Below are 13,101 nucleotides of genomic sequence, written 5' to 3'. Positions count from 1 at the left end.
ATACGTGAAGAGTTCAAGAGAGACGCGAGGAGTCTTTGGCGATTAGACCCCATTATGATGGCATCGTTTTACGGGGTAGTCATGCCACAAGCTGTACGGTAATATCCCCCCAATGAAGCTCAGACACTGGGACCTGTTGGGACAGCTGGTTTTGAAGAGGTGATCTCGGTGGAAGTGGGTCACAATGATCTGACAACTGAAATGACATGATGGCTTTAGCTGTCAAATACATGTAGTGGACTAAGAGCTACAATATTATCCTGTTAAATGCAGAAGGGGTAGAAGTACAGTATAAAGTAGCAGCAAATACTAGAATGTAATTGAAATACCACTGGATAATGAATGTAGTCTACTCTGGTAAAGACACAGGGTCTGTAACTACTGTATAAAACGGCAGCTTCTACCAGCAGTCTGCTTCTGGGTTGGCAGATTGGTCTGTGATGCGGAGTCCAGAGTTGTCTGAACGGCTCCTTGCCAGTTAAGACAGATTTGCAGAGTCACTGGGCGGTTCAGTCAGCTGCCCGTTATTCGCCGAAATTAGCAGATTTAGTATGGGCTAAGTTTAAAACTTGGACATTGAATTTAATGCAGTAAATAGATCAAGGACCAAAGGATAATTCTGAGCTCTATGAACCAAAGTACTTTAACGAATAACAAGTATATCATATCAAATTGTTCAGCCTGCTGTGATGCAGTGAAATTAGCACATACCAACTAATCAAAAGAAAAAGATGAGGAGTTGTGAAGTTTTGAATCCTACTCATGGTGTGGATGATCAGAGGATGACTAACACTGCGTCCTGTCTTCACTCTGTACTTGAATTTAGCTAATATTATATATAAAGAGCTGAGGAGAGAGGCCGAACAGTCCCCAGCTGACAGGAGAAAATTGGAAACCCTTTGCTTAGAATTCAATTGATCATTAATCATTGAATTAGTTAATCAAGAGTGACAGTCAAATGGATTTTTAATGAGTTCACAAAGCTCCTAAAGAGAACTTTCGACTGAAGCCTCTTCTTCAAATCAATTGAATCAATACAAATACAAACACCTGCATGTTTGAGTTATTTGGCTGAAAGTGAAATCTGGAAGTGCTGTTGTGCAAAATTCCTGTCCTGACCTCCCTTTGATCCTGTGGGGTTTCCTCCATTTTCCTCCCACATTCCAAAGACACACAAACGAGGTGGACTGGAGAATCCAGATCACCCACAGAACGCCTGGCGAGCAGTCCGAGGGTGTCTCCTTACTTTCCACCCAGGGTGATAGGTTGGGATTAAGTGGGGAAAGATAATGGGCAGGTCCCACTTAGAAACCACATAAAAAAATATCTAATGATGTGCTTTAGCATAACTACTATTCTTTCATTAGAACATGCTGTGTGACATATACATGATGATGTGATGAGATATTTGTGCTTTATTTAAAGTTATTTTAAGTTAAAATGACTAAAATAATTGGTTAAAATAGTCAAATGCCTGCTTAAATAGAATAGCCTTTTTATGCTCAAATAAATAAACACATATCAGTCTAAAACCTGTTCTCAGTCCTGCTGAATAAAGTTCCTGAGTACTGACTGTACTGTGAATCAAGCTCTTTATTTGTATCCAGATTAAAATAGATGTCTGTTTTTAAGTGGTAATGTGTTTGTGTGAGTATTTATGATGTATCTTTTTAAGATGGAATTGTCTGACCGTAATCCCCTTTGGTTGTGTAAGCTTTCATTTTTAATTGAAGCATTATCAGTGTTTCCGTTGCCGCATCATATCTGGCTATCGTCTGCCTCTCCATGCTTTGCTTTGAAATAGTTACATGTAATTACGTCATGGATGGATTTTTAGTGTTGTGCAATAATAATATATATGTAAACTCTTCAAAGTGAGTGCCCCTAAACCTAAATAAAATGGTGCTTCAGATGAGATATGAGATGCATAGCTTCTCTTTACGGAGTGACCTTCAAAGAGGAAACTAGTCAGCAGGTATTGTTGAGAAGCTGTGCTTGGGTTGAACCTGCTTCTCTCTGTTCAACTGTATACATTTAATCTTGCTTTGTTATGGACATGCTGTCTTATGTGGGATTTCTTTGTCCTGCAGCTACCTGAAGCGTTTCAAGGTGATGAAAATCAAGGTTCTTCGTTCGTGGTGCAGACAGATCCTCAAAGGCCTCCACTTCCTGCACACCAGAACCCCGCCCATCATTCACAGGGACCTGAAATGCGACAACATCTTCATCACGGGGCCCACGGGCTCGGTGAAGATAGGGGACCTGGGTTTAGCCACGCTAAAAAGGGCCTCCTTCGCGAAGAGTGTCATAGGTAGGAAAAAGCATGTGCACGGCCACTAAAGACACACATTCTTTATCTCTTGCATGTCACACATATACACACACACACACACACCTGTCAGTAGTCAGACATAAAGCTGTATAAAACAAAAAAATGTTTAGATCTGTGAAGGGGGAGAAAGTAAAACAACAAACATAATTTGCGAATTTGCCTCAACAGTAAGCACTTTACATACAGTACACACCTGCACACCCGCTGTCATGTATAAGCAAAGACATGAACACAGACACATTGTGAACTGCTACACACGCCTACTGTAGATACATTTTACTGCTTCTAAATGTCTGGTTGTAAAAGCAAACCGCAGGTATTTGAAATGTGAAATACACACCAGTCAGTCTGCCATTAAGCTAGGATTAAGCTGTCTGGAGATGTGATGGCTGCATACACACCAAAAACACACCCTGCACAAAATACACACTCGAGTCAAAAGTGTCTGCTGTGTTCCAAAATATAACTTGGCGGCCATTTAGTTAGTTAACCACAGACATTCTGGTATCATACACATTCGTGCACAAAGTATATTATTGTGCAAATTCTCATGCACTTGAGGCGAAAATGATATGCTTTGTAAATCTCACAGCTGCTTTGTAGTAGTTAGGCAGACCTCAAGTATTTGGACACTTGCAGAAATCCACAAACACACACACATATATATGCATGAACACACATGACAGGTCTCTCTTGAAAAAGATTTTATATCTCAATGAGACTAACCTGATTAAATAAAGGTTAAATAAAAATGAAACTTGTCGTGTGTTTGCACACAAACGACAAGTCTAGTATGTGGTACCAGTAATGAGTTTTTAATTTAAAATTTCCAGCTTTGTTTAGGGAATTTTTATGATTTAAGTCCGCTCACCATAAATCATTTTAATGTGTTACTGAACTGACTGAGCGAGTTAGTTTTTTAGCTATGATGCTTATTTAAACCTCATAGTTTACCGATATATTGAGTTACAAAGCATTTAAGATGTTGACTTTAACATCACTCCTAGCACAATGTACTGTGATAGTTCATTGTTTTTTTTCTCTCCCTTTCATCAGGAACCCCAGAGTTTATGGCCCCAGAGATGTATGAGGAGAAGTATGATGAATTGGTAGACGTCTACGCCTTCGGGATGTGTATGCTGGAGATGGCTACCTCAGAGTACCCCTACTCTGAATGTCAAAACGCTGCCCAGATCTACAGGCGGGTTACTAGTGTAAGTCTGCATTTCCTGTACAGTACAGGTGAAACGATTTCTTTTGAATGTCTCTGCTGTGAATGACTGCAGAGTCACTAAGTTGTGACATTCATGTGTTGCATCGAACAGCCTTGTTTGTCTTTTTTTGTCTCTAATCTCAACCCTCCTCTGTGCGTCTCTCTCTCTGTCACTCCCCCCATACTTGTTTACGGACTGCATTAATAAGTTTAGCGTGAGCTGCAGGAGATCCAGTCATATGATTGTGTTTTTGCAGTGATTAGTCCCTCTTGCTTATTTGCTCTCCCTCCCTGCCTCTCTCCCTTGCTCTCTCCTGCAAAAGGGAAAACGGGAGCACTCTGGGAAGACTTGCTGGCTGCATGTTTTTCTCCACCACTAGAGAGCAATACTAAGCAAGCCATGTCATATACAGAAAGACCTTAAAAACCCTCAAAGAATATTGTTGTTGTCTTTGAGCAAGGCACGTTAACCTTGGAGTTTCTCTGAGATAAAGTTGAAAACAAATGCAAAGAAATATGAGACATGCATGAATGAAAACAATGAATATAACACTCTTTTATCAACCCTTAACAGCTAAAAATGTAAATGACAGTTGGCTCGAGACAGACAAAAAATGAGACAGAGACCAAAGCACAGACGGGGTGGACAACAGATGCAATCAGAGGCTATTTTAAGTGGAGTGCTGCTGAGGCCATTACCCCAACACACACACACACACACACACACACAAACACACACACACACACACACACACACACACACAGCGAGACACACACAGGCAGATGAGAGCTGCCTCCCTCCTCTCCTCACAGGACTGAGTTCAGCTTTGTGGAGGCTGACAGTGATGGTTAATGGACCAGAGGAATTTACTAGAAATCTCTTTCTTTTTATCTCTCTCTCTCTCTCTATCCTCCTATAGTGCCTCCCTTATCTCTCTGCATCTATCTGTCTTTTCACATCTTTCATTTCAGCTTTATTGGAAACATAAAATGATTTTTGTGTTGCCGTAACATTTGTGCAAATCAGATGCTCAAACATGTGGGCACATTTTTACTTACTTAATTAGATTTATTTTTTTCAAACTAAGGAAGAATTACCACCATTATCCCTAAATATTTGGCTGGTAATGTTACGGAAATGCGGTGCTGTTTAGAGCTCATGGATGAGTGAAACATCCCCCTCAGTTAAAACAAATACTTCTCTTACTTCTGGTAACACAACAACATTACAATTGAATTGTAACTTCAAACATACTGGCAGCACTTTCCTTTTAGGACTCTATTTTAACGATCTGAAACGCAAGAATCAAACGTGAAACGCAAGTAGCTTTGTGGGCGGATGTCGGGCGCTGTTGCTATTATACCGGCGGGATAAATGACTCTTGGCGGCCGACGCAAATCTAAAATGGGTTGGTCTGAAGTAGCTAGGTGTGGTTTGGGCGTAACGTGCAATAAACCAATCGGAGCATCATCTCACATTCCCTTTAAGAGCAGGCGCACTTGTTCCATGGCGGATTGCTATTATGACGGCGGATTTGCCTGGCGCACGCCAGCGGGAGCTGTCCTGGGATGCAGCAACGTAATAAATGCCCATCTTGGCCGGGTGGCGATGTTGCTGCGGCCTCTAGGGCGCATCTCCTCAAGTCTGGAGAGGATTGCTGCAGCCATGGTGGGCCTCCAAACGCACCACCTGCTCCTGTTGTGCCCCTTCCTCCTCCCCCCACTCCATCTCCGTCCACCCGCTCCATCAGGAGCACATCGCGCATTACTCCCGGACCAGATCCCGCCGGAGTGTCCAATCCCGCCGTAGTTCAACATCACGTCTCCTTAAATCCTCTAATATTTCCTCATTTGTGTCATCTACACATCCATGATTCATGGAAATGTTGTTTAAAACACAACAAGCCACAAAGAATGCTGCGACTTTTTGAGGACTGTAAAGTGCTCCTGACTTATCCAAACACCTGAAGCGCATTTTCAGTAATATTTTTCCTTGTAAGTATGGTTTGCAAAAATGGGAACTGCTGCATCCGTGTAGATGAGAGAAGTGTTCGCGCGTTGTGTACATGCTACATTATGTACACGCTACATTATGGCCAAGCATGCGCCCCTAAAATAGCATCTGAATACTGACTATAGACTAGCGCCACTGACTTTAGACCAGGTTTTTCCTGGTCAGTGGCGGAATTGTTTTCTGAAACTGCAAAATAGCACCAGGGAACGTTTGCGCCAGAACACGCCTCCTCTTTTCGCTGAACCGCCCCCAGGAGCGCAAATACATTCCCTAATTTACCGACGTGCGTCTGTGGAGGGAAAAGTCTGCTGTGCGTCGGATGCAAAATAGGAATCATACCTGCGTCGGTGTACAAAGGCAGTTGCGCTGAGTGCAAGATAGGGCCCTTAATGTTAATACCCAAAATAAAAAAAAGAATGTTTTCTATTTTTTTTTTTAAATACACTAATTATAGCCAGACAAAGGCTGCAAGAGCACTTGTGATTTGTTTTGACAAATGTTACTTTTTTTTAGGATTTGTTTTATTATCTCTGTAATCATTATCATGCTGTAATGTATATTCAGTTTCAGTTCAAATTTTCTGTTCAGTAATGGTTTTTATCAAATCCTTTCAGTGCCCAGCCAGCAAATTCAAATTAAAGGGATTTGGATTAAGATTGCCTCTAATCATTACTGTGAGAGAAAAGAAACCGTCCTCTGTCTTTCTGTCATTTCTCAGAATCTCTAAATTTGGTTTAAGAAGCTCCATGAGCAGAATAAATTCAGACAGTATATTTCAGTCCATATGGCCATCTGGCTCTCTTGCCTCCCTATTCTTTTCCTCCCTCTTCCTATTCCTTAATCTCACTTTCACAAAAATTAAATCACACCCCAAATTTGATCAACATATTTGATTATTGTGGTGACCTCAGCCTCTCTGGGTCCCCAACTCTGTTTGTGTGGATGTGTTAGAGTTATGATTTAATAGCATTAATCTCATACATTGAAAGCGAGAGGACATCATGCTTCTCAGATCCTTTTATCCAGTCAGCCAGACTTTGAGTCAAACAACCAACTTCAGTTGTCTGTATTTGTTATTGTCACACACACATACGCACACAACCTTGTGACAACCCCAGGGTGTCCCAGTCACCTGCTTCCTTTAATTTCACTGCCTAATTCATCCTTACAGCTTTCCACCCTCTGTTTCTAAGAAAGAGAGAGACCTAGGTTAATCCCTGATGTGTTTAAACTGCAACTGTCATAAATAAAGCAGTAAATGTGAATTTAAAGCTGTAGTGTGTAACTTTTTAATATTAATGAACGTCCGTTACATTCAAGCCATTGCCCAAATGAGTTGCTACAAAGCTAATTAAGACTATCAGCTCCACACAACTCTCTCTGTATTGCTCAGTTTGGCTATGTTCAGAAGATTGCGGCGTCCGGTGATTTTCCCGCGAAGAAGCTCGAGTGAAGATAATTACCTCCATCATGTTTTTTTAATCCTCTGTCCTCTTTTGCTACTTGCAACTGTGTGGAGGAGGGGTGGGGGTGGTGCACGGTCACGGAAGGCTGTATCATGTGGACGCGCTGACAGTGCTTTAAATATACTTCTCAACTTCACACAAACTCCATTGTGTTATGATGTACACTGTAGCATATAACCAAAATTAGGCTTACTGCCCCTTTTTACAGGCACTTTATTGTAGATGCGTTATTAACCATATTAAGACATATTAAGTTACTCTTACAGGTCACTAACACAATTTGCCCTTTAATTACATGTTTTTTAAGAAAGTTTGGCCATGAATTAAAAAATAAATTGTGTCTATTGTACCATATCAATACACCTAAATTATAATTTCTACCATAAATACATTATCTTGTTTCACATCAATATTTCATTCTTGAAATTTGCGCAATATCATAATGTGCACCCATTTCCCATTTTGTACGACTGTAAGGCAGGGCCCTCTGAGAGGGTTGTGAGGATATACTTCTAATAGTTTGACATACAATGTTGTTGACGTACTTCATGGTTCTTCTCCTTCTGGAACATTCCTGCCCTCCAATCAGCCTCGTTAAACTGAAATCTGGCATTCTCTGTATCTCTCTCTCCTTTATCCCTTCTTCTGTCAGACTTAATACTATTACTTCCTCCATCAGTCCTAACTTTGTTTTTTGCCCAGGAATTTTGTGTGTGTGTGTGTGTGTGTGTGTTTGCTTGTGCGTGCGTGAGAGAGAGAGAGAGAGAGAGAGAGAGAGAGAGAGAGAGAGAGAGAGAGAGAGAGAGAGAGAGAGAGAGAGAGAGAGAGAGAGGTTGTGTAATGGTTAACTGGGGTAGAAACGGGCCAAGAAAGTAGGGAAGAAGGGAAGACAGAGCTGGAGGACAACAGCAGAAGTAGGTGGTCAGTCTGACAAGCAGTTAGCAAACTAGTTTAGACTAAAAACTACTTCTGACATTTGTCAGTGAAACAGATCTCTAGTCTACTTGTCTCATTATCAGTACTTCTTTGGTAAGTTACCTACATTTTATCTGACAAATTAAACCTGTCCGTCTGTCTGTCACCTGTAGTAACAATATTTTTCTCTTTTACTTTGGCTTCCTTGTGTTCTTCCTGCATTTTCATTTTTTTTTCAAAATGCATTGAATTGATGCAGTGTGTGTGTGTGTGTGTGTTCGACATCTGTCTTTCTCTAAAAGGTTCCTCGTCTTCACTGCTCTTCTTTTTGTGTGTGTGTGCGCAGGGAGTGAAACCTGGCAGTTTTGACAAGGTAGCCATTCCTGAGGTGAAGGAAATTATAGACGGCTGCATCAGAACAAACAAGGATGAAAGGTGAGACACATACACAGAGACTATTAAAGCCATACCCGGCATAGTTGTTATTTAGTAATACCATCGGATTTATTGCTGTTATATGGACTCTCTATCATAACTGTGTGAGATTTATAAACATTTGCATTCAATCTCTTACTTTATTAAAACAGAATAGATCACAGTACCATACCCAGTAATGTTTGATTGCAAAATCTCTCTAAATCCTGTTCTGATTCACGGCTACTCGTCAGAAATAAGAAGTCCTCTGTTCTCTCTCTGCCCATGCTGTGGGTCTGCCAAAACATCCACGATCCCTCCTGTCTGCTGCTTAAGAAACCAAACCAAAGCTAAACTTCTTATTTCTCCCTCTCTTGCACTCCCTTTGTTTTTCTTCACAGTCTGAATTACTTGGTCTCTTAGTAAAGAATAGTCATATGATTGGTGCTCTGTAATCCATCATTTTTTTTTACACTGGGTGGAATTTATGTGAAGACATGTTTGGATTCCCAGCTGATAAATTAAATACCTTGTCTGTTAGCTTATCAGATGGAGAGCAGCTCACAAAGCATCGTGGTCTTAAACAATTTGGTATCAAGTAGTATCAAGAAGTAAATCCTCTCTTACATATCTCTTTATTTCTCTTGTTCCTCTAGGTATGCCATAAAGATCCTGTTGAACCATGCATTCTTCCAGGAGGACACGGGGGTCAGGGTTGAACTGGCAGAAGAGGATGATGAGGAAATGATTGCTATCAAACTCTGGCTCAGGATAGAAGACGTCAAGAAGCTCAAAGGCAAGGAATAATTTGATTTTTTCCTCCTAGTTAATATCTTTTCTATATGGAAGAAATATTGTAATGGGAATATGTTCTGTCATTCAAGTGTTAGCCCCATAAACACATACTCTTGTCATAAAATATAAGCAGCTTTTCTTAGCTACTCAAAAATCGCTATTTAGCTATTGAAAATCAAAGCATAGTAAATAACCATTAACATTGTATTTACAACATAGATTTGAATGAATCCAAAGAAAACAGAGAGGCAGCTGCCTGACCAGCCATTTGTGAACTTGTTTGCAGGCAAATACAAAGACAACGAAGCAATTGAGTTCTCCTTTGACCTGAACAAGGACGTCCCTGAAGATGTGGCCCAGGAAATGGTATGTACAATGCAGGGGAGGAACTGACGAATGCATACTGTAGACAGATGGTACGAGTAGTGGGAGGAAGGGATGGATTTAGGCAAGAGAGAATAGACAGAAGGAAAGGATATTGGATGGACAGAACTAGATTGGTAAAAAGAGATGGAAAGGGAGGGATTATAATATTACAAATTGAAGGGTTGGAGGTGGCCTGTTTGTTAAAAAGAGTATCTCTGTGACTTCACCTAACTCCCCAGGTTGAGTCTGGTTATGTTGCTGAGGGTGACCATAAGACCATGGCCAAGGCTATCAAGGACCGCGTGTCTCTGATCCAGCGGAAGAGAGAACAGAGGCAGCTGGTACGAGAAGAACAGGAGAAGAGAAAATTGGAGACTGAACAACAGCAGCAACAACAACAGCAGCAGCAGCAACAGCAGCAGCAGCAGCAGCAGCAGCAACAACAACAGCAACAACAACAACAGCGCAACAACAACAGCAACAAGAGATACTCAAACATTCACACACACAGGTTTGTTTAACAGTAGGCTAGCTAGCATAGTTTAATGTTTGCAAGACCAAAAAGTTGTTGGTTAGTAAATCAGTTTGTTAGTATAATTTTTACCTTTGTACTTGGATATTGCAATGTATGTTCAGTGCCATTTCCACCTGGCAGTTAGAGTCCACATGGTCCTTTTTCAGTTGTAGAATTTAGTATTTGAATGTGGACCACATGGATGTGACCACAGCTTGTGTTTGTCTGTCTGCAGGCAGAGGCAGAGGAGACGGAAGTGGAGCAACAGCAGCTGCACTATCAGCAGGCCGGCATCTCACACACATGTAAGACAAACTTTGAAGAAGATTTGAGTCAAGGTCGTAGCGCTCGTCATCATCACTTTCTGCACAGATCTTAGATTATTTCCTGGGTATGCATATACGTGATTCATTAAAAATAATATATTAAGCATCTTTAAGGTATGATTGAAGATTACTTTGAGACATGATGGTCACAACTTCCAGTGCATCCATCTCTAAAAACATGTGACAAATGACTGCATATATCTACAAAAAAAAACTCATGAGCCAAGAGGGTTATTCCAGTATCATATTGCCAGTGTCTTTCTGTAAATCAGGAGTAGCCATTGTTGAGTTACTTTTCAAGTGTGGCACACAATTTACAGTAAACTGTAAATTGTAAACTGAAAACACAGTGGCACTGACTATTGATTCTTCATTCCTTTGAATTGTATACCACTGAAGTTGTTCATACGTTGTTGTGCCCTTTATAAACAACTTGTACTCCATTGTGGCCGATACATTTTATTTATCAACCCAGCAGAACAATTACTATAAATGCAGTGCAAAATTCCTGCAGAGATATACTGATTATTCCCATGTCGAAGTAAGATTTTGTTTACAATTACTTGATTGTGAGCTTCTGTTTAAGTATTTACATTAAGATGGAATTAATCAGACTGAGATGTATTAGAATAAGGAGAGACAGGGGAAAAGGTGACCCTCCTGATATCTTAACATATCTCTTTGTCTGTCTCTCTCTCAGCTGAAGGAGGTCTGGACAGCGGCCAGGGTTCCTCAGTTTTCTCCTTAGACTCCCCCCACCTGGGTCAGCTGGCCATGTCGTACAGCTGCCCCCCTTCTTCCCACCCCTCTTCCCAGCCCCAAACCCCCTACCCCTCCACCCCCTCTGCTAACCTGCAGCAGCACCCAGGCTATGCCCAGCCGCCGCAGCCAATGGTGAGTGGTGATTTCATCCAAATTAGACATAACGCACGTGTAGGATCCACTTGCACTTATGACATCATGCTTAACACATCTGTGAGTGGTGCTATGCACAGTTCACAGCTGTGCTGAACATTACTTGTCAGTTTGAAGTGAGCACTGCATTGAGTTTTGGAGTGGGACTGAGTAGGAATGAAGTTTGCAGTGTTCGTAGTAGCCTGGGAATTGCAGGTATTTGTTAAACTAAATACACAATTGCGTGTTGTTGATGGGTTTTTATTTCGGGATGATGACCTCTGACCTGAAGAAGAGGAGTACTAGAAGATATATGATTTCTTTGATTGCCTATTGAGGCTTTAACTTACAGAGAGAAAGCAACACAATCTGTCAGCCAATATTTAAGACTCTTAGTCAATTAATTACACATTCTGATATTTATTCAGTTTGTTAGTCAGCTAAGTAGTCAGTCAACCACTTACTTTCATAATATGCCAGCTAACCATTCATTTTCTGTTGTATTTCATTTTAGAAGTCTGTAGGTTACTCTCTCTTTAGTCTACCAGTTTTCATGCATCCCTCTTTCCCTCAATCCTGACATTTTCTCAGTCACTTTCAATCCTCCTCGTTCTGTTGCTGCATCTTTTGTTTATTAAGTTACCATTCTTTTTGTTATGTTGTATATTTCTTTGTTTTCAATTTTTAACTTGATTTATACATTGGTAGTTGGGCTTGGAACTAGGACTTGGAAACACATCAACCTCAATGCTTTTTACTTTGCTCATGCAGAAGCATCATATTCAGGAAAGAATCACAAACAAGTGGGATAAAATGCCAACAAAATAGTAAACCATGACACTTGCAGTTTTTTATGCAGTTATGTACTCAGTAAATGTTACATTTCCTATTTCTAGAATATAGTAGTTTTCTTAATCAGTTATCGGCGGAATGATGTAATTATCCATTTTGTGGATTTTTACTGTATTTAAAGAAAGAGAATTCGTCATATGGCATAACACTTTCTGAAACTGTTTTTTGGAAACGCACATTTTAGAGATATATTTGAAGATGAAACTTGACATATGTCATTGTTTTTTTCACGTTACATGACATTTATTTGGCACTCTTTTCTCTAAAGTTACTTATAATAAGTGAATTCAAACTTACATATGACTAAGAGATACATGTCATTAAAAATGTCAAGTGCAATTCTCCCGAACAGTTGACCTAAAGAATGTTCAGTACAGTTGCTTAGAGTTAATGTTCTTTAGAAACTAGAAGTATGCCACTTTTGTCTATTCACTCTTATTGAATACCGATGTATTGAATATCTGCACAATGTTGACTAAGTTGTTTGCTGAACATACTTGATGATTTAACCATAATCCTCAATTGTTGAGCTTTTAGCAGCAGATGAGTCAAATTCCTTGCTCAAGGGCACCTTAATAAGTACTTAGTAATGAGGAGGCAAGCATTTCTTATGTAATTTCCCACCCTAGACTTTTCCATCTGATGACCTTTTGGCTACAAATGTTCTTGTCGGTGTTCCAGTTTACCAGCACCTATACTGCCGGATGTTGTTCAACTGGATGATCATTCAGTTTGTAGACCGATTGATTGAATATTTTAATGATAGTTTGGGAGATTTCTTAATAGGCTTATTTCCTCATCAACTGTAACTTCATTGTAAACAAACTGACTTACTGACAACCTGGTTTGTCACACTTGCTAACTACTTAATTGAATATCTTAAATAAGCATTATTCTCTCCTTTTATGTAATATTGAATGTATTTTTTTATTTTGTTTCAAATTGAATTCTTTTCAGTTTATTTTGTCATTGTTCTGTTTCATTTGTTTTTACTGCATTT

General features: G+C 40.1%; 1 protein-coding gene across 1 annotated transcript in view; it reads left to right on the top strand.

The window, feature by feature from the left end:
• LOC120553470 (serine/threonine-protein kinase WNK1-like) overlaps positions 1-13,101 on the top strand; it is a 101,250-nt gene that overhangs the window by 53,177 nt on the left and 34,972 nt on the right. Inside the window, 9 exon segments of the mRNA XM_039791884.1 lie at positions 2,091-2,311; positions 3,389-3,546; positions 8,287-8,375; positions 9,011-9,150; positions 9,436-9,515; positions 9,755-9,977; positions 9,980-10,026; positions 10,265-10,334; positions 11,056-11,249. Of these exon segments, the coding sequence (XP_039647818.1) occupies positions 2,091-2,311; positions 3,389-3,546; positions 8,287-8,375; positions 9,011-9,150; positions 9,436-9,515; positions 9,755-9,977; positions 9,980-10,026; positions 10,265-10,334; positions 11,056-11,249 (1,222 nt within the window).

Source organism: Perca fluviatilis, chromosome 23 (genome assembly GCF_010015445.1).
Source record: "Perca fluviatilis chromosome 23, GENO_Pfluv_1.0, whole genome shotgun sequence".
In the NCBI taxonomy this organism is placed as follows: Eukaryota; Metazoa; Chordata; class Actinopteri; order Perciformes; family Percidae; genus Perca; species Perca fluviatilis.
Note: the sequence above shows the minus strand (reverse complement) of the source record. Positions and strands in the feature narration are given on the sequence as shown.